This window comes from Vulpes lagopus, chromosome 2 (assembly GCF_018345385.1).
Source record: "Vulpes lagopus strain Blue_001 chromosome 2, ASM1834538v1, whole genome shotgun sequence".
NCBI classification, from domain to species: Eukaryota; Metazoa; Chordata; class Mammalia; order Carnivora; family Canidae; genus Vulpes; species Vulpes lagopus.
In genome coordinates this window covers 71370106-71397035 of record NC_054825.1, presented here as the reverse complement: position 1 = coordinate 71397035, position 26930 = coordinate 71370106, and the positions used below count along the sequence as shown (strand labels likewise).

Below are 26930 nucleotides of genomic sequence, written 5' to 3'. Positions count from 1 at the left end.
CGGCTCCACCTCAGTCCACCTCACTTGCTCCCTGGGTTCCGGCTCGCCGCGGGCCCGGCCCGGCCCCAGCCCCAGCCCCAGCCCCAGCCCCAGGCCCGGGACCCCCTCCCGACCGGCTCGCCCGGGCGCCCGCCGCTTCGGCCCCGCCCCACGCCCCGGCCACTCGGCGGTTACCAGCTGGGCCCGCCCGCCCGACGCAGGCGCCTCGCAGCCAATCGGGGGCTGCCACACTGCGGCCCGAGCCGGGCTGGGGGGTTGGGACCTCCGGCTGCAGGTCCGCCTGGGCCAGACGCGCGAGCGCAGGCACAGGGTGCGTGGTCGCGGCCGGCCTTCGCAGTCCCCGCCGAGCCCCGACCCTCCCGGCCGCCCCCAACCTCACCTCGTAGCCATGCGCCCCCGCTGCCGAGCGCTGCTCCCGGGCGTGGCGCTGCTTTTCGCCGCGGCCGGTCTCGCCTCTGCCTCCGACGTGCTGGAACTCACTGACGACAACTTCGAGAGTCGCATCTCCGACACGGGCTCTGCGGGCCTCATGCTCGTCGAGTTCTTCGCTCCCTGGTGAGGCCCCTGAGCCGGGGCGCGGGAGGGAAGGCGGGAGGGCTGCGCCGGGGGCGAAGGCGCGGGAACGGTTGGGCCTACGCGGCGCCGGCGCCCTGCACCATTCCAGCAGGCCCCGCTGCAGCCGGCAGATTTCCCACCCCCGGGGGGCCGAGCTGCCTCACGGAGAGCGGAGAAGTCGGTGCTCAGGGCCTAGAAGCGAGGCCCGGGAGGAAAACCCGAAGGCCCCGCTCGCGCAGGGCCCCAGCCTTACCTCAGTACTCTTGCGGCACTTCCTATTTGCAGAGGGTTTAACCACCCGCTACCCCGCTCAGATCCGTATCATTACAGCTTCTGGCCGAGCCAGTGTTCATGCTCTCCGTCCTGCAAACGAGGCATCCCGAGGCCTTATACTGGAAACGAACGATTCACCGCCAAGCGCACAGGCCCTGGCCCCCCAGAGTACTTCCTTTCTTCTTGCCCCACGCCCCGCAGCCCTTGGTTTCTAGCCAAGGTCACTCAGTGGCTGCGGAATGGTCATAAGTGCTTTATTGAGGCAGGCAATTATTTTTGTCCCATCGCATGCTGCACACTTTCTCCACATTTCCATGAAATGGAAATCTCCATTCTTTCCATCTCCAGCTTTTCCATGAAAAGCTGATCACATTTCAGCACCAGCAGAATCCCGTCAAAAAGAGTAGGTGAAACGAGTAATTCCGTCAGAATCCGTCTAAAATGTCAGTTTTGATTAGGGTTTCAGAAGAATGCCCAAAAAGACTCCAGGGAGAAATAGTCCACTTCAGAGTGAACACGAGTGTCAATTCCTTAGGACAACAACTAACTCAAAAAGTTGAGGGTGAGAGGAGAAAGCAAATTGGATATTTGGCTCAGTAGACCTGAATGGGTTTTTTTTGTTTTGTTTTTGTTTTTAAAACTCCCAAATCTTTACCACAGAGAGCCATGATTATTTTAAGGCTGGGGATGGCTGAATATATTCATGCTAATTACAGTACTTAATTTTTTTCCTCCTGCCACAATACCTTTCATTAAAAAACGATTTGTATTCAAAAGTATCAGTAAAACAAAGTTGGTATATAACTTTTGCTTGCTTCTGACTCTAGTCTTCACTCAGCAAGGGCTCAGCAGACTTGCTGGGGGCAATACTAGAAGTCCAGTAATGAAAACCACCTGAACCAGAAAGATGTGTTAAGAGGCAAGAAATTTTGTTTACAGCTTGTGACAGATTTTGTGTGCAGGGCATTCCTGTGGCCAACTGGTAGTACCGATTACATATCATAGGTGGTCTTTCATTATACATCTCCAGAAGTCACATTCTCCCTTAGAAACTCTTTTAATCATATATATGACCTTGCTGTTAACTTTGAAGGGGTATAACTGTACTTAAGAGTGGCTGGATGGGGTTGTATCAAAACTGAATGGTGCTTCTGTGACTACAGGGGTCCACATAAAGTGAATTCCTGGAGACTAATGGGCTATTAGACCATTAGTTTAAAGCAGATTAAAACAATTTTTTTTTTGATATTTTTTTTATTCATGAGAGGCACAGAGAGGCAGAGACCTATCAGAGAGAGAAGCCGACTCCCTATGGGGAGCCTGATTGGGAACTCAATCCCAAGACCCTGGGATCATGATCTGAGCCAAAGGCAGGCTCAACCACTGAGCCACCCAGGTGCCCCAGATTTTTAAATTTTTTTGATTGAAAGTGTTCTTTCCTACTTTAAATTGTTGCATGTGCTTCCCTAAAAACTGCATATCCCGTCATGCACTAAACTATCCCCAAAATTGGGTGGGTCCCTGCTGTGGTGTCTGCTTTTAATTGGTCTAGAAGGTAAGATCATCCAGCACAATGCCGGCAAGCAGGATCAGTTTTCTGAGTGACTAATTTGGAATCAAGGAAGTCTCCTATTGATAATGTCCTTATTTCTTCACATTCAACTATTTTTATTAATACTTCAGCTAGAAATGTTTTTTGACTGCTGTAATCCTTTGTACAGATCAGAACTAGCTCACAAGTTAGGTAGGAATGGCTAAAGAATCCTAATGAAAATAAATTAACCTATTTTGAGCAAGTTCTTCATCTCATTTCTTTTTGGATATTTTTTGCACTTTGATTTCATAATGAAAGTGAAAGATTTCTTTGCAGCTGTCTTTGTAGACTCATATTTCCATTATGGAGTTAATCATCTATGTAATTGGGGATCCCAGGGTGGGTTAGCGGTTTAGCGCCTGCCTTCAGCCCAGGGAGTGATCCTGGAGTCCCGGGCTCCTTGCATGGAGCCTGCTTCTCCCTCTGCCTGTGTCTCTGCCTCTCTCTCTATGTGTCTCTCTTGAATAAATAAATTAAATCTTTTTTTTTTAATCATCTATGTAATTTGTAAGAATGGGAGTATCTGAATTTCTCTGGGGGAATAAATAGCACTATTTAAATGTGATAATATCTGAAAATTTATTGATCAGAACTAAAGTTTTAAGTCTACAACATCTACTTATGTTGTAGGTTTGTGCTCTACCCTCTAGCACAGTAGTATTAAAATAATATGTGATACACAATACTTCTGGAGTACATATTAGAAAAAGAATGTGTGGCTAGTATAAAATGGAATATTTCTTTTTATACATGCTGATTCCTTTACTTGGAATTCCTGATGTTTCCTCCCACCCCAAATTGACCTTTTCAACAAGATTGAGCTCAAAAGTTACTTCTTCCTTGGACACCTAACTGGTTGCTCCCATCTCTCTATTGGGACCTAATAATATTGTCTGTCACCCCTGCCAGACTGGTGTTTCCTATAGGGAAAGGACTACATCAGTTTTTCTGTCAGAGACATTCATCACATGAAGTAATAATTTTGAGTGAAGATATGTTGGGATTCATTATTAACTGTTAGGTGCCATCCTTGAAGGTGATGGGATTGTGTTTTAAAACTATCTAGGACCTGGCAGCCCGGGTGGCTCAGCGGTTTAGCGCCTGCCTTCAGCCCAGGGTGTGATCCTGGAGACCCGGGATTGAGTCCCATGTTGGGCTCCCTGCATGGAGCCTGCTTCTCCCTCTGCCTGTGTCTCTGCCCTCCCCCCCCCCCATGAATAAATAAATAAAATCTTAAAAAAAAAAAAAAAAACATTAAAAATAAATAAATAAATAAATAAAACTATCTAGGACCTAGTGAAAGAAGTAGTGATTAATCTTGATGTTCACTTTCAAATTCCACCTGAGTTCATTCCTGGTGAATTTGAAGAAGGTAGTCTCCTCCAGTCTCTTTGGAACTCATGAAACAGGTCCTTCCTTTGAGCATTTGATGACCTTATGGATGCAGCAAATGCTTAGGACAGTGGTTTTCATTTCCAGCTTTGTTACTTACACACATACATCCCTTACACCCCTGGTTCCTGGAAGAATTGCTCAGTTAAGTCCCAGGGTGGGGCCCAAACATACACTTTTTTTTTTCTAATGCTCCTTCCACTGATATTTTTTGTATGCATCTGAGTTGACACCTGCTAATTATTGGTCTAATTATTTTATACTATTTTTTGTCTTCAAATGTTTTGAGATGGTTGAGGTGAAACTATTCTTTTTTTTTTTTTTTAATTTTTATTTATTTATGATAGTCATCAGAGAGAGAGAGAGGCAGAGACACAGGCAGAGGGAGAAGCAGGCTCCATGCACCGGGAGCCCGATGTGGGATTCGATCCTGGGTCTCCAGGATCGCGCCCTGGGCCAAAGGCAGGCGCCAAACCGCTGCGCCACCCAGGAATCCCGAGGTGAAACTATTCTTAAATCTATTGCCTCAGTCTTCTTGATAATTACATATTCAACAGAAATCTCTCTTCTGTTTCCTTTTTATTCTCATTTCTGTCACTCTGGTCCAAGTTTTCATTATCTGCTGTGTGAAATATATTATCTTCTAGGTGGCTTTTATTTTTATCTCTACTTTCCCTCTTTTATATATATTGCTGACTGATGTAGTCTTTTTTTTTTTTTAAGATTTTATTTATTTATTCATGAGAGGCACACACAGAGAGGCAGAGACACAGGCAGAGGGAGAAGCAGGCTCCATGCAGGGAGCCTGACGTGGGACTCGATCCCGGGCCCCTAGGATCACGCCCTGGGCTGAAGGCAGCGCTAAACCGCTGAGCCACCCGGGCTGCCCTGATGTAGTCTTAATACACATAACACATTTGTTATCTTTTAACAACAAAAGAAGCCCTCCATAGTTCTCCAAATGTATCATTTTCACTAGTAACTTTACCTTTGCTCTACTATTCCCCTTATTTCAAATACCCCGGAACAGGTCCTGGCTGAAGCCTTAAATCCTTAAAGGCCTAGATCCAATTCTTATCCTCTTTAATATGTGTGTGTGTGTGTGTGTGTGTGTGTGTGTGTGTGTGTGTATTTTAAGATTTTATTTATTTATTCATCAGAGACATAGGCAGAGGGAGAAGCAGGCTCCCTGTGGGGAGCCTGATGTGGGATTTGATCCCAGGACCCCAGGATCTCAAACCTGAGCCAGAGGCAGACACTTAACCACTGAGCCACTCAGGTGTCCCAACATTTATTTTTAATCTTTGATTCCTTATTATGTTGCCCAAAGCCTGAATTTCTCAGATAAATTGGTTATTTTATTAAATCAGTTAGGATTTGGGTACTTTTGTTGCAACCCAAGTACATGAATTTTTAATTTATTTTGCAATATAAAAGGAATACAGAGAATGTAATGAATAATACCATATTCCATACACATGTACGATGTCACAGATTGTAAGAAGAATCCTTATTTTATGTCTCACAAAAAAAGGAAATGCTACCATTGTAACTATGACACGATTGCAGGGCACATGACAATATCAGATATGGTAAAATGTGCATCCATGAAAATACAGTGTAGGGAATACCATTTATTCACCACCCAGTTAAAAAATTAAAGCTGGAACAGTTGAAGCCTATACATCCCTTCCTCATCTTATGTACCCCCCCATCTTGGATCTGGTGTTTATCATTTGATCCTTTTATACTTTTAGTAAATACATATGTGACACTAAGCAACATCTAATATTACAGTCTTTTCTATATCACCATTCTTTCATTTAAGCTTTGCTTTCTAATTGTCTCTCTAATGATTATTTTTTTAATGTTTATTTTTTTAAAGATTTTATTTATTTACTCATGAGAGACACACACAGAGAGAGAAGCAGAGATACAGGCAGAGGGAGAAGCAGGCTCCATGCAGAGAGCCTGATGCGGGACTCAATCCTGGGTCTCCAGGATCACACCCTGGGCCAAAGGCAGGCACTAAACTGCTGAGCCACCCAGCGATCCCCTAATGACTATTTTTTAATAGAACTCCTAAAGACCTTGAAGAATATAGTCTTTGTTTTAAACAAGTTTTTTTTTTTTTTTTTAAAGAGAGTCTTTTAAAAAAATTTTTTTTTTAAATTTTTATTTATGATAGTCACAGAGAGAGAGAGAGAGAGAGAGAGAGAGAGAGAGAGGCAGAGACACAGGCAGGCGCCGGGAGCCCGATGTGGGATTCGATCCTGGGTCTCCAGGATCGCGCCCTGGGCCAAAGGCAGGCGCCAAACCGCTGCGCCACCCAGGGATCCCCTGTTTTAAACAAGTTTTAAGGACAAAATGTTTCCAAGTTACTTGTCTATCACTTAATAAGATAAATTTTGAGACTATTGGCTATGAAATAAATAAGGTTAAGTTTCTTCCGTGTTTCCTTCTGTTTTCTAATTCTATTTTTGTTGTCTGTGGGGAGGTTACAGAACTACTTTACCTTCTCAAAGTGGTTCCTCTGCAACCCATTGGGTTTTGAAGAGAGGACATATAGCTGGTACTAGCTATACATTGATGAGGAGTATCATCCCCCTTCCCCCATTGCATATACAGTTTGCATGTGGGACTCTTAGGACTTCCAAGCTTAGGAGCAGGTGTTTCTGATGGCCCTTTGGGGAAAATATTCTGACAATGTTTTATCCTCATCAGTTCTTACAGCCAGTTGAACTGTGTAGCTGTAAAAACAGGGTTTACCATCTTAAATATGTCATTCTAATGCTGTGTTGAAACTTGGTTGAGAAGAAAAAAAGGCTCCAACAGCTGCTAAAATATCTATTTATAGCAAATGAGTGCCTTTTGGGCCTCATTCTGCTACCCCTTCAAACTGGATTTCTGGACAAAGGGATTCCTATTTGAAGGAATGGAGAAAAAGTACTTGATGATTCCTAAAGTGTTAAGAATCATCATCATTAAGAGTTATCTTACAACCTTATAAGGTTTCAATCACTATATTTTTAAGAATCACTGTGCTCGTTTCGTAAGGGATAGTACCTTCACTTTCTTAGCTCTGGTTACTTTATCAGTAAGGGATGTTGTTCAGGTGATGTTTTTGCTTTTAAAAGCAGCTACTAGTTCAAAAGTGGTCTTATAGTTTGAGATTCTTCCTAGAAAAACATGATTAATAATCTTGAAGGATGAAACTGAGAATTTGGCTTTTTAAAAAATATATATTTATATAGGTGTGGACACTGCAAGAGGCTTGCCCCTGAGTATGAAGCCGCAGCAACCAGATTAAAAGGAATAGTCCCATTAGCAAAGGTGAGTATGGGCAGATTTTTCATTAAAGGAAATGGGGTACTTTCCATATGATCTCTCTCATATGTGGAATTTACATAAGAAAACAGCTGGACATATGGGATGGGGAAAGGAAAGGAGAGGGAAACCAGCCATAAGTGGTTCCTAAGGGTAGAAAACAAACAGGGTTGTTGGAGGGAGGTGGGTGGGGAAAGGGCCAGATGGGTGATGGGTATTAAGGAGGGCACTTGTAAAGAGCACTGGGTGTTGTATGTAACTGATGAATCATTGACTTCTACTCCAGAAACTAATTTTTTTTTTAAAGATTTTATTCATTTTAGAGAGGCATGTACAAACAGGGGAAGGGGCAAAGGAAAAAGAGAATCTCAAGCAGACTCCACTAAGCCTGAAGCCTGACGTGGACTCTGAGTGGGGCTCGATCTCCCAACCCTGAGATCATGATCTGAGCAGAAATCAGGAGTTGGGCCCCTCAAATGAACCACCCAGGCACCCCTCCAGTAACCAATATTGCACTGTATGTTAACTAAAATTTAAAAAAAAAAAAAAAAAGAAAGAAAATGGAGTATATTAAATAGTAGTTTGTAAAATTAACATTCATTTTCTCTACTCTTAGGGTACTAAGAAGAGAATGCCAGTTTCTGGGCAAATACACAACCGACTATTGTATTAATTATGGTTTCTAAAGATTAAAAGTAGTGAAACTAAGGGACTTACTGGGATAAGAAAGGTAAAATATACGGTAAATAAGAATTAAGGGGCAAATATGGAAAGTAAAAGTATAGTAGTCAAGGTTAAAAGAAAATTATTGAATAAATGAGTTCCCTAAACTACCTTATGATATTCATAATGATGAGAATAGAAAGATTATGAGTTATTGTAAGTATGTAACTGTTCAACTGTAAACTTGTTATTTCCTTTTATAATCATAGTAACACTTTTAGAGTTTTGCCATTATTCTATAGTAAACCCATAGTTGCTGTAGTGTAAAAGCTCACATCTTGGAGCACCTGGGTAGCTCAGTCTGTTAAGGGTCCAACTTGATTTCAGCTCAGGGTCATGAAATTGAGCCCCACTTTTCCGGCTCCATGCTGAGTGCGGAGCCGGCTTAAGATTCTCTCCCCCTTTCTCTACCCCTCCCCTCCCCAATGCGTTTGCGTGCATACTCAAATAATTAAAGAAAATAAAAGCTCATATCTTGGTCAGCCTTGAATAAATAGTTCATGCGTATATAGTACTGTTTTTGGAAACTGCTTTTAATCCTGATGTTTCTGTGGTGATTTTCCTTGGGTTGGTGGGGGGGAGTTCAGTTATGATTTAATTCTGCCTTGTGTGGCTATAGCTTGTGTTACTATGGACACATTACTTTTCTAAACCTTAGTTTATGGTAAAGCATTGGGAGCATACCTCAGAATCTTAAGCAAATTGCCTGTAGCACGGCCAACTTTAGAATAAATAGCTAAATAGATAGGAGTTGTTTTCCTTCTTCCTAATAGGTCTCTCTAGATCTACCTCGTTTAGCCCATATTAAGACTAGCTTGGGGAGCATTGAATCAAATATTGATATTCAAGTATTGAATCAAATCTAAATGATTTGCCAAATCAAATTATACTCCACTCTGCCTAAGGAGTATGTAATGTACCTCCATCTATCCATCCATCCCCTTGATAATAATCAGAATCAAAGTAAGAAAGATACTGTTAGTAGCTTACTAACATGTAGGAGGTCCAACAATCTAAATTTTAACTACTTTACTTTAGGTGATTGTGATGCAACTAGCCCTACACCAGTCTGCCTTTAAAATATTATGTTCAAAAAAAAAATATATATATATATATATATAATGTTTTGTGGCATGTGTGCAAAAAGTTGCTTGATCTTCTTATGATTTGACCAGTCTTAATATTCTGGGGATATAGGAGGAGCCTGCAACATGCATCTGGATAACAGATGGTTCATATATCTTAATCTCTAGGTTGATTGTACTGCCAACACAAACACCTGTAATAAGTATGGAGTCAGTGGATACCCAACCCTGAAGATATTTAGAGATGGTGAAGAAGCTGGTGCTTATGATGGGCCTAGGACTGCCGGTAAGGATCCTGGATTACATTCTGGAAACTGAATTTGTTAAGTACCCTGTTTTGTAGTGTGAACATGACATTTTTCTATATGACATACTTGCAATTTTAAAAATTCCTCTTTTAAAGAGGTCAGTTTAGTATTTAACCAAAGACTTCTCTAAATAAACAGATAATGTAAGTAATGTAGACAATACTTGAGTTATAAGGTCTACTAGGCATTTTTTCATTTGACATATTTATTGAGTACTTACTCTGTGCCAGATATTCCAGATATATTAGAGGTGCTCTATGTTTATTAATAAAGTTTCTTCTCTTACTTGCTTACATTCTGGGAAATGAAGAGAAGGCAACAAACAAGTTTAAAAGTATATATAGTTAACTACTTTACATCCAAAAACACAATAGAAAATAACAAGTGTTGACAAGGAAGCAGAGAAAGTAGAACCATTTTGCACTATTGGTGTGAATGTAAAATGGTATAGCTGCTATGAAAACAGTATGGAAGTTCCTGAAAATTTTTAAAAAATAAATAAAATTACCGAATGATCTAGCAATTCTTCTGAATATATACCCCCCAAAATTAAGAGCAGAGTCTCAAAGATATATTTGTATGCCCATGTTTATAGCTGCATTATTTACAATAGCAAAAAGGTAGAAGCAACCTAAATGTCTTATTAATGGATGACTGGACATATAAAATGCAACATATTATTAATAATTATATAAAAATGTATATATGATACAGTGGAATATTCAATCTCAGAAAAAGAAGTTCTGACATGTGCTATAACATGGATGAACCTTGAAGACATTATGCTAAGTGAAATAAGCCAATCCCAAAAGACAGATACCATGACACTGCAACTTATGTGAGGTTCCTGGTGTAGTAAAATTCATAGAGACAGAAAGTAGAATGGTGATTCCCAGGGAGTATGGGAAAATGGGGAGGTTTTTTAATGGGTAGAGTTTCAGTTTTACTGTGCAACAGTGTGAATGTACTTAATGCCACAGAACTGTACACTGTAAAATAGTTATGATAAATTTTATGTTATGTATATTTTATCACAATTAAAAATTATTTAATTTCAGTGTAGAAGATCAATTCATTTAGTGATAAGAGCATTAAAGGAGAAAAATAAAACCATATGATGTGATAGTGACTGGGTTTGGGAGTACCGCATCATCAGAGTTATCAGGGCTCTAACCTTTGAGCTGAGACCTGAATAAGAATGAGCTAGCCTTGAAGATCTGAGCCAGAGCCTTCCAAGTAGAGGGAAAGGCTCTAAAGTGTATAAAAAGGCATTAAGATATAACCGAGCTTGGTGAGTTCAGGGGACAGAAAGACCATGTGGCTTCAGTATAATTAGCATGGATGACAGATTAAGTTTTTGTGGTTTTGTTTTTTTTTTTTTTAAGGAGATTTTTAATTTATTGAGAAGAAGGGGAATGAAGGAGAGAGCACAAACAAGCAGAGGGAGAAGCAGGCTCCCCACTGAGCAGGGAGCCAGATGCGGGGCTCAATCTTAGAACCCTAGGGTCATGATCTGAGCTGAAGGCAAATGCTCAACCCACTGAGCCACCCAGGTGCCCCAACAAATGAAGGTTTGAAAGGCAAATGGGGATTGGATCAAATATAATCAATTATAGCACCTATAATTGATGAGAAAAAATATTTTGGACAGTTTGGCCTTGAGTCTTTCAAATAATGAGGCATGTTTTACTTTTCAACAATGGAAAGCTAAGAGAAAAAGGGGTTCAATGGGTATTTTAGGGAGGTGGAATGTTTTCAGTCTGCATGGCTGTTACTCGTATACAAACGTCTGTTTAACACGGCCACTGCCTAACTCTTACATCATCTTAAGATTGTTTCATTTTAGGATCTTTGACCTGGTTATGTTCACAGCCCCAATTGATTTTCCCCTGTGTTTGCATGGCTTGCTCCTTTTTGTCATTCAGATCATGGCTTAACTTTTATCTCCCAGAGGCTTTCCCAGGCCACCAGACCTAAGGTAGCCACCCAGTCATTTTCTTATCACATCATCTTCTTCCTTCTCTATATAGTGCTTGTTATTATGATTTTTTAATTGTTTATTTGGAGATTTTGTTTATTATTTGGGAATTTACTTAAACTTTAAGCTCTAAGAAAGCAGAGACCTTGTTTACTTTATTTTACTACTCTGTCTCCAGTGCAGACTCTTCACATGCAGTAGATACTCAGTAACTCTTTGTTGAATGCATAAAAAAATACTTTGATTCAACTGAAGTCATTTAGTCAGCACTTTTTTTTTTTTTTTTTAATTTATTTATGAGGGATCCCTGGGTGGCGCAGCGGTTTGGCGCCTGCCTTTGGCCCAGGGCGCGATCCTGGAGACCCGGGATCGAATCCCACGTCGGGCTCCCGGTGCATGGAGCCTGCTTCTCCCTCTGCCTGTGTCTCTGCCTCTCTCTCTCTCTCTCACTGTGTGCCTATCATAAATAAATAAAAATTAAAAAAAAATAAATTTATTTATGATAGTCACACAGAGAGAGAGAAAGGCAGAGACACAGGCAGAGGGAGAAGTCAGGCTCCATGCAAGGAGCCCGACGTTGGACTTGATCCCAGGTCTCCAGGATTACACCCTGGGCTGAAGGTGGCGCTAAACCCCTGAGCCACCCGGGCTGCCCCTGGGCTTAAAAGTATTAATGAAGAACCCATTTTATCATTCAGATTTTATTTATTCAATTTAGGGTAGAATTAGTAGTTAGAATTATTGAAATATTTTTCTGAACTTGAACGTGTCTTAACTAAATTGTAGGTGAACCCAGTTATTAGACTGCTACTGGTCAGATGTTGTTACTTGGGCTGTAACATAGATTTCTTAAATTAAAGAATTTCTTGGTATCTGACTAGGAGGTCAGTTGTTTGGCTACTTAGAATATATTGTTTTGTTCATGTACTCCTCTGTGAACTATGCTGTGTGCTCTCCTGCTTAAATTGGTTGCTCCACACTCCCATTATATCTTCCAGAGAATTTTACATATTTAGGGGGAAAAGTAACACTTCTTATCATAGCCTCAGGTTAAAGTCCTTTTAATTTATATCATGATATAGTAATAATAATCTTGAAGACCAAGCAAATCATATTCAATTTCAATTAATCTGGTTGGTGCAACCTCTCATATATGTGGAGTTGAGGAAAACATCTATTTTATTTATTTATTTATTTAAAGATTTATTTATTTGTTTATTCATGAGAGACACCGAGAGAGAGGCAGAGACACAGGCAGAGGGAGAAGCAGGTTCCATGCAGGGAGCCCAACGTGGGACTCAATCCCGGGACTCCAGGATCATGCCCTGGGCCAAAGGCAGACGCTCAACCACTGAGCCACCCAGGCGTCCTGAGGAAAACATTTAAAAGGGGGGAAGAAAGTCCATGACTGGAGAGAGAAGGAACATTAGAAGAAATGCAGAGTAGGCTCAGTCATGTTGGAAGAGTTTAACAGTACTCTGTCTCAGCTAGTTAACAAGTCAGTAGAGTGCTTAGAAGAGAAAGAGGGTACAAGAGGTAGAATATTATGGAGGAGGAGTACCACCTCTGACCTGTGGGCATTTTGAGCCTCTGAATGGTTTCAGTGGATTCCAGAAGAAAGTTGATAAATGATCTAGGGGAAAAAATGATTTACTTATCTAGCCCATTTTACCTCAGTAGGAAAGTGTGATGTAGGTGGATCTTGTACATGGCATAATTTGACCCATATATAGTAAAACCTTTACACAAGCTAGCCAAGTTAGTGTATTTTCTGCCTTAAAAATGTAAGGCTACAAATGACTCTTTATGCTACTTGATAATAAGGGATTTGTTTACTTAATTTATTTGTGAAATAGATGTTTCTCAAACTCACGTGCTAATAAGTATTATTCTAGAGCTAGGTTTATATCACTGAGCAAAACAGACAAAAATCCTTATGCATTTGGAATTTACTCTGTAGTGGAGAGAGATAGATGAAAATAATAAGGAAAGAGTATTAGGTATGTGGAAAGTGCTCTAGAGAAAGATAAAGTGGGGGAAGGGAATTCCGGAGTGTTGCAGGTGAATAGGTTTTAGTTTACAATGGGATGTTCAGGGAGAGCTTCTTTGAGAAGATGACATTTGAGTAAAGACCTAAAGGAGGTGAGGAAGGGAGTCAGGAGAATATCTGGGGAAAGAATGTGCAGAGAGAATAACATGAACAAAGACATTATTAATTTGTACTATTATAAACACTTTAATACATCCCTGGTAAAGGTATAAATAAGTACAGTCTCTTTGGGGGGGAGACATTGTGACACTTATAAATGCATGTATTCTTTGACCCAGTGAATCCATTTCTAGAAATTGACCCTATAAATTTGTTTAATCATGTGCAAAATGACATTAGTATAAGATTGTTTATTGCGGGGGATCCCTGGGTGGCTCAGTGGTTTAACGCCTGCCTTTGGCCCAGGGCGCGATCCTGGAGACCCGGGATCAAGTCCCACATCGGGCTCCCGGTGCATGGAGCCTGCTTCTCCCTCTGCCTGTGTCTCTGCCTCTCTCTCTCTCTCTCTCTCTCTGTGACTATCATAAATAAATAAATAAAAATTAAAAAAAGAAAGAAAGAAAAAAAAGAATAAATATGTAATTGCTTATTTATGCATAATATGTCTATTTTAAAGGTTATTAATCTCCACACCTAACATGGAGCTCCAGCTTAGAACCCCGAGATTGAGAGTCACATGCTCCACCAACTGAGCCAGCTAGATGCTCCCATTTTTGAAACTTTTGAACTTTGAATTATGTGAATGATTGTTTTCTTAAAAATTAGCAATTTGTGCTGCTATGATCTTTCATTTTACCTTTTAAGATGGAATTGTTAGCCATCTGAAGAAGCAGGCAGGACCAGCCTCAGTTCCTCTCAGGACCGAGGAAGAATTTGAGAAGTTCATTAGTGATAAAGATGCATCTGTGGTGGGTAAGTAGCAAATATTTGATTATACAACAAAATTATCAACTTGGTTTTAAAAGCCGTTTGTATCTGAGTAAACAGTAAAGTTAAACCAGTTTAAGAAACCTTCGGGGCAGTTGAAAAAACAACTCATAGACTTAGGTCAGCATTACTATAATGTGGAAAAAATTGGTTTCATTGGAGTGGCTTTGTGTTCTTATAAATAAAGATATAATTTCGGTTAAAGACCTGAAATAGAAATATCTTCAACTTTTTCTATTGCATCTGAGACTTGGAGATATAACTCAGTAGGGTAGTTAAGATTGAAAATAAGGTTTTAAGGTGGGAGGATATTAGTAAATAATAAGCCTCTGTTGTCTACTGTAGTAGAGGATTTAGTTCTTGAGATGAAATTGCTAGGCTTTGTGTATATTTATACAGTAGCCTTTGCTTTCTCAGGTATCTCATTTTATCCTTAAAATAACTTGCAGTTAAACACATTCTACATCTTGGGTGTTCTTACTTTTGTTTTAAGTGTAATGTATAAAATAAACTTAAACATACAATCTGGGGATCCCTGGGTGGCACAGCGGTTTAGTGCCTGCCTTTGGCCCAGGGCGCGATCCTGGAGACCCGGGATCGAATCCCATGTCGGGCACCCGGTGCCTGCTTCTCCCTCTGCCTATGTCTCTGCCTCTCTCTCTCTGTGTGTGTGTGACTATCATAAATAAATAAAAATTAAAAAAAAATAAACATACAATCTATATTTGTGCCTCTCTTAATCTTGTAATTATAATAAAACTGACTTTCTAGAAGTAGAAGATGGTTTGTAACTTAAATTTGACTAAAAGCCCCTTATCATCTGGATTTTACTAATTCTGTATATTTTCAAGGAGTTAACTATAAGCAAACATTTAATAAACACTTAGGTTTCAGTCACTTTTCTAGTCTTGAAGTTCTGAAGAAAAGTAAAAAAAATACAGTGAAGTAAATTGATGGTTTATTTTGACATACTGTCTTATTTGATCCTTCTGACACCTAAAATAGTCCCTGAAACTCTAAGAAGTTAAGTAATTTGCCCAAATCTGTTTAACTGTGAAAAACTAGAAAAGGCTTGAACTCTGACAAATCCTCTCCCTTGGCTCCCTGGGACAAAAATTTTTTGGTAGAGGGAAAATTCTCATCCTAAGTATTTTACCAAATATCCTAGGTACTCATAGCAAAGCAGACCTAGTCCTCTTGCCTTTCTCACTGTACTTATCTATACATAGAATGAAGGCTTTGAAAATAGAATTTTAAAGTTTGAATATGTTTCAGCACTTACTGTTTCTTCCTTGTGTTTGATATTTTTTGTATAGGTTTTTTCCAAGATTTATTTAGTGAAGCTCATTCTGAGTTTCTAAAAGCAGCCAGCAATTTGCGGGATAACTACCGATTTGCACACACTAATGTGGAGTCTCTGGTGAACAAATATGATGATGATGGAGAGTAAGTAATTGAGTTAAATACCCTGGTAAATTTCTGTACCAAGTACTAATTGTATCAACTGGTACAATGGATTTTTATGCATTGTTCTTCCAAAACATTTACTAAGCTAAGTGTGAGGAACTATTGCTGCTTTTGAGGTACATCTAGTAGGGGGAGATAGTGAATATATTTAAAAATGTAAGTGTTAAGTGAATGTTATAGGTGTTAACAATAGAAGTCTAGGCAGGATGTGCCAGAACAACAGGCAGTGATTTTTTTTCTTTGAGGTGGAGAGTAGTATCAGAAAAAACTTCATAGAGGTGGTGATTCTTGAAGTGTTGAAATGTAAGTTTTACCAGGCAGGTTGTGGCAATTGGGATAAAAATTTTTCCAGATAAACTTGCCTGGGTGGCTCAGTCAGTTAAGCATCTGTTGCTTGATCTCAGCTCAGGTCTTGATCTGAGGGTCCTGAGTTCAAGCCCCACATTGGGCTCTATGCTGGGCATGGAGCCAAGCCTATTTAGATAAATAGATAGATAGATAGATAGATAGATAGATAGATAGATAGATAGATAGATAGATAAATTATACACACACACACACACACACTATTTCAGATTGAGCAGCAGAAGTGAAGGCCCCAAGATGTGAAACAACTTAGGAATGTTGAGACCTAGAGTACTACTGAAGTATTGTTTATAAATGAGGTGATAGGGATCCCTGGGTGGAGCAGCGGTTTGGCGCCTGCATTTGGCCCAGGGCGCAATCCTGGAGACCCGGGATCGAATCCCACGTCGGGCTCCCGGTGCATGGAGCCTGCTTCTCCCTCTGCCTGTGTCTCTGCCTCTCTCTCTCTCTCTCTGTGACTATCATAAATAAAAAAAAATAAAAATAAAAAAAAAATTATAAATGAGGTGATAGTGAAAGGTAAGCAGAGACCAAATTATAGAAGACTTTTAATTTTATCTTTTAGACATATGAGAGCCATTGAAAGACTTTGAGTGAGAGAGAAATGTGATTTTGTGTTTCAGAAGAAAAGTTTCTGGTACCCATGTGATGATGGTTTGAAAGGGGAGGAATAGTAAGGTACTAAGAGTCTAAACTAAAGGTGACCTCTAAGAGACTAAATTTGGGCAGCATCAGGCGCATGGAGAAGGAGAGAGTATAAAAAATATAAACAGTAGGATTTGGTCCCTAGCCATGTGTGAGAAGAAAGAAGATTTAGAATGAGTCTAGGTTTCTATAACTTGGATGACTGGGTCAACAACAGATATCAAGCTGGGAAAAAGATAAAGAGAAACAAATTTGAAGGGCATGATGAGTTTGTTTTGGCCCAGCGAGTGAAAACTTTGTGAGATATCCAGATGGTGAAGAGCCAGTAGACAACTGGATAAATGAGGTTAGAATTCGGGAAGAGTTCTAAACTAGAGATAACATTTATAGGTCAAGCACATGTAAATAGTTATTGAAACTATGACACTAGGTAGATCACCCAGGGTGAGCACATAAAGAAGAACAGTTGGGATCCCTGGGTGGCACAGCGGTTTGGCGCCTGCTTTTGGCTCAGGGCGCGATCCTGGAGACCTGGGATCGAATCCCACGTCAGGCTCCCGGTGCATGGAGCCTGCTTCTCCCTCTGCCTGTGTCTCTGCCTCTCTCTCTCTCTCTCTCTCTCTCTCTCTCTCTCTCTGTGACTATCGTAAATAAATAATAATAAAAAAATATTAAAAAAAAAAAGAACAGTGTGCTAAGGCCTAGTATTACTGATTTACATTTAACAAAATATGTGATGTTTACTGTGTGCCATTTACTATTGACTTATTTAATCCTCTTAACAACTGGTAAGACAGATCTATTATTATTACCATTTTATAGGAGAGAAAAGACTGAAAGAGGTTAAGTAATTTGCCTAGCTTCTCAGCCAATAAGTAGCAGAACTAGGATTTGAACCTAGAAAGTCTGGATACAAAGTTGTAGGTTTGACTGCCTTTTAGATTAAAACACATCAGGTCTGTCAATGGATCTGGAGCCACCTTTGGCTCATTAAACACATAAAACAGTCTGTTAACCTTACATGTGTTCATTGTGGCTGCCTTTAAAGTGACCTATCAACTTCTGATTGGAAGTCTTACTGAGCTAAAATTAACAAGATAGGAAACAACAAATGTTGGTGAGGATGTGGAGAAAGGGGAACCCTCTTGCACTGTTGGTGAGAATGCAAGCTGGTACAGCCAGTGTGGAAGTTCCTCAAGAAGTTGAAAATAGAGCTACTCTATGAACCAGCAATTGCACTACTGGGTATTTGCCCCAAGGATACAGATATAGTGAAACGATGGGACACCTGCACCCAATGTTCATAGCAGCAATGTCTACAATAGCCAAACTGTGGAAGGAGCCATGATGCCCTTTGACAGATGAATGGATAAAGAAGACATGGTAGATGTATACAATGGAATATTACTTAGCCATCAAAAAGGATGAATATCTACCATTGATGTGGGTGGAACTGGAGGGGGTTATGCTGAATGAAATAGTTGGAGAAAGATAATTATCATATGGTTTCACTCATGTGGAATATAAGAAATAGTGAAAGGGACCATAAGGGAATAGTTGGGAGGACTGAGTGGGGAAAAATTAGAGAGGAAGACAAACCATGATAGATGCCTAACTCTGTAAAACAGGGTTACAGAAAGGGAAGTGGTGGTAGGGGGGGATAGGGTAAATGGGTGACAAGCATTAAGGAGGGCACACGATGAGATGAATGCTGGGTGTTATATGTTGGCAAATTGAATTTAAATAAAATAAAATATTTTTTAAAAGTTATTGATGGAGATCCCTGGGTGGCTCAGTGGTTTAGCGCCTGCCTTCGGCCCAGGACGTGATCCTGGGGTCCCAGGATCGAGTCCCACATTGGGCTCCTTGCATGGAGCCTGCTTCTCCCTCTGCCTGTGTCTCTGCCTCTGTCTCTCTCTCCCTCCCTCTCCCTCCCTCCCTCCCTGTGTCTCATGAACGAATAAATAAAATCTTAAAAAAAAAAAAGTCTTATTGAGAAGACCTTATGTAAAGGGTGTCTTATTAAAGTCATCATGTGTATACCAAGGTCATAACATCATTAAAGATTATATTTGGAACTGCTGGATTTCTGTTTTTTAAGAATAATTGCTCTGAAGTTGATAACTACACTGAAAAAACCCCCACAATATTAGGCCTGTTTACATTTTTGCTCATCCAGCATGTTTGTATTAGGTTCCCAAAAAGCCTTTTTTTTTTTTTTAAGAGGGGAGGGGGAGAATTTTCAACAGACTGCCTGCTGAGCATGGAGCCTGACATGGGGCTTGCTCTCACAACCCTAAGGTCATGACCTGAGACGAAATCAAGAGTCAGACACATAACCGAATGAACCACCCAGGTACCCCTAAAATGCCTGTGTTTTAACTGACATAAAGTCAATGGTTAATACTTGAAGAGTGAGAGGGATATAAGGACTTAAAGGGCTGAGGTCTAGCCAAAAACAAGTGATAAAGTTGTATGTGGGTGGGTGTGTAGTGGAGGGAGGAGGAATGAATGAAGGAGAACCTAGAGGTGAGATAGTAGTAGTCAGAATAGTGGCATTTTCTGAGAAAGCTGATACTTGACATAAACCCATAACTTGGAACAAAATTGGGGTTCAGTTTTAGCTGAACAAGACTAGACATTTAAAAAGGAATCTGCTTCAAGTGTTCAATGGAGTGAAGAGACCGTGGCTTAGAGGGGCAAAATAGTACCAGCAAGAGAAAAATTGATAAACTTGGTTTGTTGGGATAGAGAAGTCTAGAACAAAGGCATTTCTAATGAACTCCAGCTAAACATATCTATAATTATTTACCTACCTAGAGAGTTTTATAGCTGGGAGGGATCTTAAAGATATTTTCTGGGATGCCTGGGTGCTCAGCAGTTGAGCATTTGCCTTCAGCTCAGGACGTGATCCCAGGGTCCGGGGACTGAGTCCTGCATTGGGTTCCCTGTGAGGAGCCTGCTTCTCCCTCTGCCCTTGTCTCTGCCTCTCTGTCTCTCATGAATGAATAAATAAAATCTTAAAAAAAAAAAAAAAAATTTCTCTACTGAAGTATTCTTTTACTATGTGGGAGAGTTGGATTTTCAAGAAGAGTGCCAGGCAAGGTACCTTCCATTAAGAGTAAGCTCTACTTTATTGTACATCCTAGGATTTGGAGGTAGGTTGGGTACTGTTACTGTTTTTAAAGGTTTGGAAATTAGTCATCTACTCTAACACCCTTAAATCCCCCTTTGCACTGATGAAAAAACTTAAGCCCAAAAGGATTCAACTGATACCTGGCACAGGGTCTTTTAAATTAATAGGGCTAGAATTAGAACCAAAGTCTCCTATCTTTCCACCCAAGGTTTATTAAACCTTCATTCATACCCAATTATTGCACTTGAGATTAACGTGGTTAGCACCTTAGCTTTGATGTTGCCAAGTCTTTGGTCCCAGAAAAGAGTCCTTATATGTTTAAATGGTGAGAGTAAAAGTGGCAGCAAGAGTGGATAGTCTGAGCTTTAAATAAAAGATGGAAGACCATTCTGCTGCCTATCTGCTAATAGCTTTTTTTTTTTTTTTAAGGGGTATCACCTTGTTTCGTCCTTCACATCTGATGAATAAGTTTGAGGACAAGACTGTGGCATATATAGAACAGAAGATGACCAGTGGCAAGATTAAAAAATTTATCCAAGAAAACATGTGAGTACCTTTTTATATCTTGTTTGGGAATACTTGGCTTTATATCTCAGTTTTTAAGCAGACCCATGTTTTGGATTAGATAGCCTTATTCAAGGGATTGAACGATAATAGTTGAAGTTTATATACTAAAGCAGTAATATATGGACCCTAGAACTCCTAGAAGGTATATTGCTCGGTACTTTTATGTTTAAAGCTCTTTTCTTTATAAAGTGCTATCAGTTACTTTGTGATAATTCTATAAACTAGCTAAATCTGCCAAATTTGATAATAGATTATTTATTTCAGTTTTGGGATCTGCCCTCACATGACAGAAGACAATAAAGATTTGATACAGGGCAAGGACTTACTTGTGGCTTACTATGATGTGGACTATGAAAAGAATGCTAAAGGTTCCAACTACTGGAGAAACAGGTAATAAAGATGATTTTTCCCGTTAGTAAATAAGTTTACCCAGTGTGTAAACAGTTTTTTCTCATTATCCTGTTACACTGTATACTGTGAGAGCCAGTAAGAATGGAAACATTTGCCTCCCCAAAACCCTTTGAAACTGTTAAGGACAAATAACAAACTATTTCCAAAGTTTATAAATATCAAATAATAATATTAAATATTTAAAATACTGTGTCTATTTGCCCACTCAAACTCTTAGTGCATTTTATCCTTCTAAATTTTCTTTTCAGATCAGTCATTATGCCTGCAATAGTTTAGTTATATAATATAGGAAGATTCAGTGGGAATGGACTGGTACCACCAGGTTGGCAGTGAAGTTCAGTAAGACTTTGGAGTGTACTATACTCTGTGTTGGTGCTCAAGAATATAGTTTAGATGGATTCCAGAGGGCTGCATGGACTGTAAAATTTAGTGTTGGCTTTCTGGCTTCTTGCTTCATGATTTCAGAAATGATTTACCTCTATGTTATAAATCTTGGCATAAATGTCTCATTTCCCACAGAGTGATGATGGTAGCAAAGAAATTCCTAGATGCTGGAAACAAGCTCAACTTTGCTGTAGCTAGCCGCAAAACTTTTAGCCACGAACTTTCTGATTTTGGCTTGGAAAGCACTGCTGGAGAGATTCCTGTTGTTGCTATCAGAACTGCAAAAGGAGAGAAGTTTGTCATGCAAGAGGAGTTCTCGTGAGTTACAAGTTAACATGGGTTTGGGATTTTATTCTGTAAAGAAACGTAAAGCCTTTTTACACTACTAAGGATTTATAAAAAAGAACATTAGAATGTGAAGATAGATCTAGCCAAGACCTGTGATTATCATTTTTCTCAATTAATTTAATTATAAGTACTTTAAAGATAACAATCCTTAATAAATTCTGAAAAGTAACAAAATGATGGCAGTTTGAAATACTTATATGATTGTTTCCACCTTGCCATTAGAAATAGTAGATAGGGGGATCCCTGGGTGGCGCAGCGGTTTGGCGCCTGCCTTTGGCCCAGAGCGCGATCCTGGAGACCTTGGGATCGAATCCCACGTCAGGCTCCCGGTGCATGGAGCCTGCTTCTCCCTCTGCCTGTGTCTCTGCCTCTCTCTCTCTCTCTCTGTGACTATCATAAAAATTTAAAAAAAAAATAAAATAAAAAGAAATAGTAGATAGGGATGCCTGAATGGCTTAGTGGTTTGAGTGTCTGCCTTTGGCTCAGGGCATGATCCTGGTTTCAGGGATCAAGTCCCACACTGGGCTCCCTATAAGGAGCCTGCTTCTCACTCTGTCTATGTCTCTGCCTCTGTGTGTGTGTGTCTCATGAATAAATAAAATCTTTTTAAAAAAAGAAAGAAAGAAATAGTAGAGAAGATTGGACAGTCTCTTTGAGATTGCTGTAATTTTGGACCATTGCAACCTCCTCCCATCCCTACAGAATGCCTTTTCTTCTTGGAATACTACCCTGGCCTAAGGTAAACTCAGGGAATGGAAAGATCTTAAAACCCTGAAAAAGTATGACTTTTCACCTTCTGAGACATTGGGAGACCAAAACTGCAGGAAAATTTCTTTGTGAGCAAATCAGTAAAACAAGGTACCATAAATAGGCAGTATTCTCTGAGCAACAAAGATCTGGTTCTTTTGCAGAAGTGAATTTCTAGAAGACCAATGTTTTCTTCCTTCTGACCTTTCTAATCCACAAAGAACACATTAGAAATACAAAGAGGTAGTTTTTTTTGTTGCTGTTCAGTCAGTAGATCTGCATTTTGAGAAATAAGCTCCTGTTTTTAGCTTCTAGTTTCTGACTTTGAAATTGAAGTGAAAATATGTAGAAACCATTCTAAGAAATTGCTTTTAATCCTCTCGGAAGATTAACAAACTTGACCCTTGTCTTTCTAATTGCAGACGTGATGGCAAGGCTCTTGAAAGATTCCTGCAGGATTACTTTGATGGCAACCTGAAGAGGTATCTGAAGTCTGAGCCCATCCCAGAAAGCAATGATGGGCCAGTAAAGGTGAGGTGTTCATAGCCTCACCAAGGCACTAAGCAGCTTCATGTCCTCTTCTCACATTCCCCCTTCCCACGCTTTTAGCTTTATTGAGATATGATTGACTTTCCTCATTTCTTTATTCTAAAAAATGCTGGGTCTAAGTGAGACCTTGTTGGCTATGTTTTTGTTTTTGTTTGTCCTCCCTGAGTCATAAAATATGCATTGGCAGAGCTCAATGCTCAGTAGGGGCAAGAATATAAAATTCTGAATTTTTGATGGTATTTATATTAGAATTAAGTTACTCTTTGGGATAGAGCAAGCTAACCTCTAAGAATAGTTTCAAAATTATTGATTTGAGATTAGGGAATGGTTGGGTAGTGATTTCCTAGAACTTCCTGAAAAAAGTTTGATAGTGACAGACATGGGAATGAGTTGGTTGGAAATGACCTAGACAGTGATCAGAACATTTTTTATATAGTCTATAAATGTAATTTGGGTTTCAGTAACATATTTTCAGTCTAGCATATCAAATTTGAGAGAGTTTGGGTCCAAAAATATAGCATATGAATTGTATTCTTTACCTTGCCTTGCCAACTAGAGGATCTTTGGTATATTCCAGGTAGTGGTAGCGGAGAATTTTGATGAAATAGTGAATGACGAAAATAAAGATGTGCTGATTGAATTTTATGCTCCTTGGTGTGGTCACTGTAAGAATCTGGAGCCTAAGTATAAAGAACTGGGAGAGAAGGTAAGTCAGCCCTATTCTGAAGATAAAATTGACTTGGGAATTGAACACATATTTAGCATTGGCTAAATTAGTTATCCTAATTAGTTTAGTACCAAAGTAAAGGTAGATTTTGTCAGCTGTCTACTGTTTACTTTCTTCTGACTGTCCCCTTAGTGACTGTAGCCTGTGTAGTGCCTCAGACATCTGTTCTGACTTTCCACTCCAAAGAATCAATCTAGATTTTAGTTAAAAAAGTATCCAGGCTTCTGAATTTTGGTAATGGCTTATATGAATCCATTATGTTCCTCTTGACTTAGCCCTTGTAATGTTTTATTTAGGCCAGGTAATTTTGAAGGTGGCTATAAATAGAGTCTTAATATGTAGAAACCAAGAGAAAAAAAGGAAGACTGTGGAAAGCTAGATATTATGTGCAAATCTCACTCTTCTTCCTATCTGAGCAGAATTTATCCAAGTATTTAAAAAGGAGATTAAGTGCTGATTTAACTAAGTGTCCTCAGTCACCAAAACCTCAAAGTTTAAATAAAAGTTTTGTATTAACAGCTCAGAAAAGACCCCAATATTATCATAGCCAAGATGGATGCCACAGCCAATGATGTGCCTTCTCCATATGAAGTCAGAGGGTAAGTAGATTAAAAGCTAATAAAAGTGTCTAGGCAATTGATGGGGGAAAAAATAAGCTTATAAACCATTTATTGGGCATGGTATAGGGAGTGGATCCCTCTTTATTGAGCACAGAACTACTAATGCTTTCCTGGCTTAAAATTCTGCTTCATGGACCCACAATGACTGCCACAGATTTCGTGAGCTCTCATATTACTGCGTTTTGATAGGATGTAACCTAGCCACTGATGAAGAATAGTATCTGTTCAGAAATAGAAATTGAGGTACCTAGTGGCTCAGTCTCTTAAGCATTGAACTCTTGATTTCAGCTCAGGTCATGATCCTCAGGGTTGTGAGATTGAGCCCCACATAGGGCTGCATGCTCAGTGAGGAGTCTGCTTGAGATTCTTTCCCCCTCCCTTTCCCTCTGCTCCTCCCTCCATTTGTGTTCTCTCTCTCTCTCTCTCTCTCAAGTAAATAAATCTTTAAAAAGGAGAGAGAGAGAGAAATCATGAGGGGCACCTGGGTGGCTCAGTTGTTTAAGCATCCAACTCTTAATTTCAGTTCATATTCATGATCCTAAGGGCTGTGAGATCAAGCCCCAGGACAGCTCTGTTGGACGTGGAGCCTGCTTAAGATTCTTTCCCTCTCCCCCTCAACTCCTGCTTTCATGTACTCACTCTCACAAAAAAAAAAAAGAAGAAAGAAAGAAAGAAAGAAAGAAAGAAAGAAAGAAAGAAAGAAAAGGAAGGAAGAAAGAGATAGATAGATAGATAGATAGATAGATAGATAGATAGATAGATTAGATAGAAAGAAATCATGAGAAGTTATTCTCAGAAACAGTTACTGGAGAAGTATATGTTGGAGTTACTCTGATACCTGAAATGAGTTAACACTTTTTTTTTTTTTTTACCCAGTTTTCCTACCATCTACTTCTCTCCAGCCAACAAGAAGCTAAATCCAAAGAAATATGAAGTAAGTACATTGTCTAATCTCCCCACAAATACACACATACACATGCATATCCAGTTCTTTGAGTTTTATTTAACTGGAAACTTTTAATTTCATGGTCAATATATGTGGTTACTAATGTGCTTTTACAAACCCAAAAGTCCTCCTACTGGGGAAAGAAAAAATCCAGGGTTCTTTAAAAGGTTAAAAATTTCAGAATAATCTTTCTGTTTTCAGGGTGGCCGTGAATTAAGTGACTTTATTAGCTACCTACAACGAGAGGCAACAAACCCCCCTGTAATTCAAGAAGAAAAAGCCAAGAAGAAGAAGAAGGCACAGGAGGATCTCTAAAGCAGCAGCCAAACATGCCACTTTGTAAAAGGACTCTTCCATCAGAGATGGGAAGACCATTGGGGAGGACTGGGACCCATGTGGGATTATTACTCTCAGGGCAGAGAGGACAGAATGGATATAATCTAAATCCCGTTAAATTTTCTCTAAACTGTTTCTTAGCTGCACTGTTTATGGAAATACCAGGACCAGTTGATGTTTGTGGTTTTGGGAAAAATTATTTGTGTTGGGGGGAATGTTGTGGGGGTGGGGGGACTGAGTTGGGGGGTTATTTTCTAATTTTTTTTGTACATTTGGAACAGTGACAATAAATAAGCCCCCTTTAAACTGTCTTTTTTACAAGAGATGGGGAACCAAGGTTTTCTAGATCAGCACTGTCCAATAGAACTTTCTGCAATGTTAGGAATATTCTATAATCTTCATTGTCTAATACATGTAGCTACTGAGCATTTGAAATATGGCTAAGAACTATATTTTAAATTTTCATTGATTTAGTCACCCATAGAGGTAGTGGCTGCCATATTGGTCAGTGCTGCTGTAGACCAACTGGGTCCAGAGTTATCACCTGTAAATCCTTTCCAAATTTCATCACTTTCTATCCTTACATGTTAGGGCCCAGGCTCCTAGCCTGATGATTAGAGCAGGTGAGGGATCTTTCTTGTTGGGCTCTGTTTCTGGCCCTGCTCATACCACAAGAATGGATTACTACTGACCCTTGCCATGCAGCTGAGCATGTTTATATTTCCCAAGGGCTAGTCTCTGCCCAGAACTGCCCTGGATAGGTGAGGCATCAGGTTGGGGTTCTATCCAAGTTGTTTCAGGAATTGCTGACATTGCTGGGTACAACTCTCTCCCCCAAACCCCAGGGTATGGCCCATTAATGGAACTGGGAAAGGCAGTATCATTCTGGGTTATGAATGAAGCATCCACTTTCTTCTGCAACAATGAGGAACAAAAAGGATAGAAGTGATGTGATCTTTTGTTCAGATGAATTTCCCTCTTCTTGTGGGTATATCTAATTCTTATCTGCAGTTAAAGTTTTCAGTACTGGCTAATTACAGATAGGAGCCCTATCTGGGGATCCTCAACCTCTATGTTTTGAAAAAGAGATCTTTATTCCTATTGTAACCTCTAGCTGTCAGTTATAAAATGGATTTGATAGAGCTTTAATAGCTAAATATATATCGGAATCATCCTTAGTGCTTTGAAAAAGTAAAGATGCCTAACTATAACCTTGAAGGTTCTAATTCATATGACCTGGGCTGGGATCTGGGGATCTGATTTTTTAGAGCACCTAAGAAGTGATTCAGATAGACATACATGGGTAAGAACCACTGCCTTGGATTTAAGGAAAGCATATAAACTTGTAAAGAGGACACAGAAGCAAACAGTTTTCATTTTTCAGCCATGTTTGTAAAAGAATTCACTTTCAGTACATAGGGGAATAACCAAGCCCTTTCCCATTATATCCAGATGTATCACAAGTTATT

General features: G+C 39.8%; 1 protein-coding gene across 1 annotated transcript; it reads left to right on the top strand.

Annotated features, from left to right (window-relative positions):
* The first annotated feature begins 245 nt into the window (after positions 1-245).
* On the top strand, positions 246-25896 carry PDIA3 (protein disulfide isomerase family A member 3). Its single transcript, XM_041744340.1, has 13 exons — positions 246-555; positions 7069-7147; positions 9118-9235; positions 14090-14197; positions 15529-15658; positions 20256-20372; positions 20658-20783; positions 21324-21506; positions 22706-22814; positions 23410-23538; positions 24079-24158; positions 25056-25113; positions 25327-25896. Exons 1-13 carry the CDS (start codon positions 389-391, stop codon positions 25438-25440), a joined length of 1518 nt encoding a protein of 505 aa, XP_041600274.1. The 5' UTR covers positions 246-388; the 3' UTR covers positions 25441-25896.
* Positions 25897-26930: the final 1034 nt, after the last annotated feature.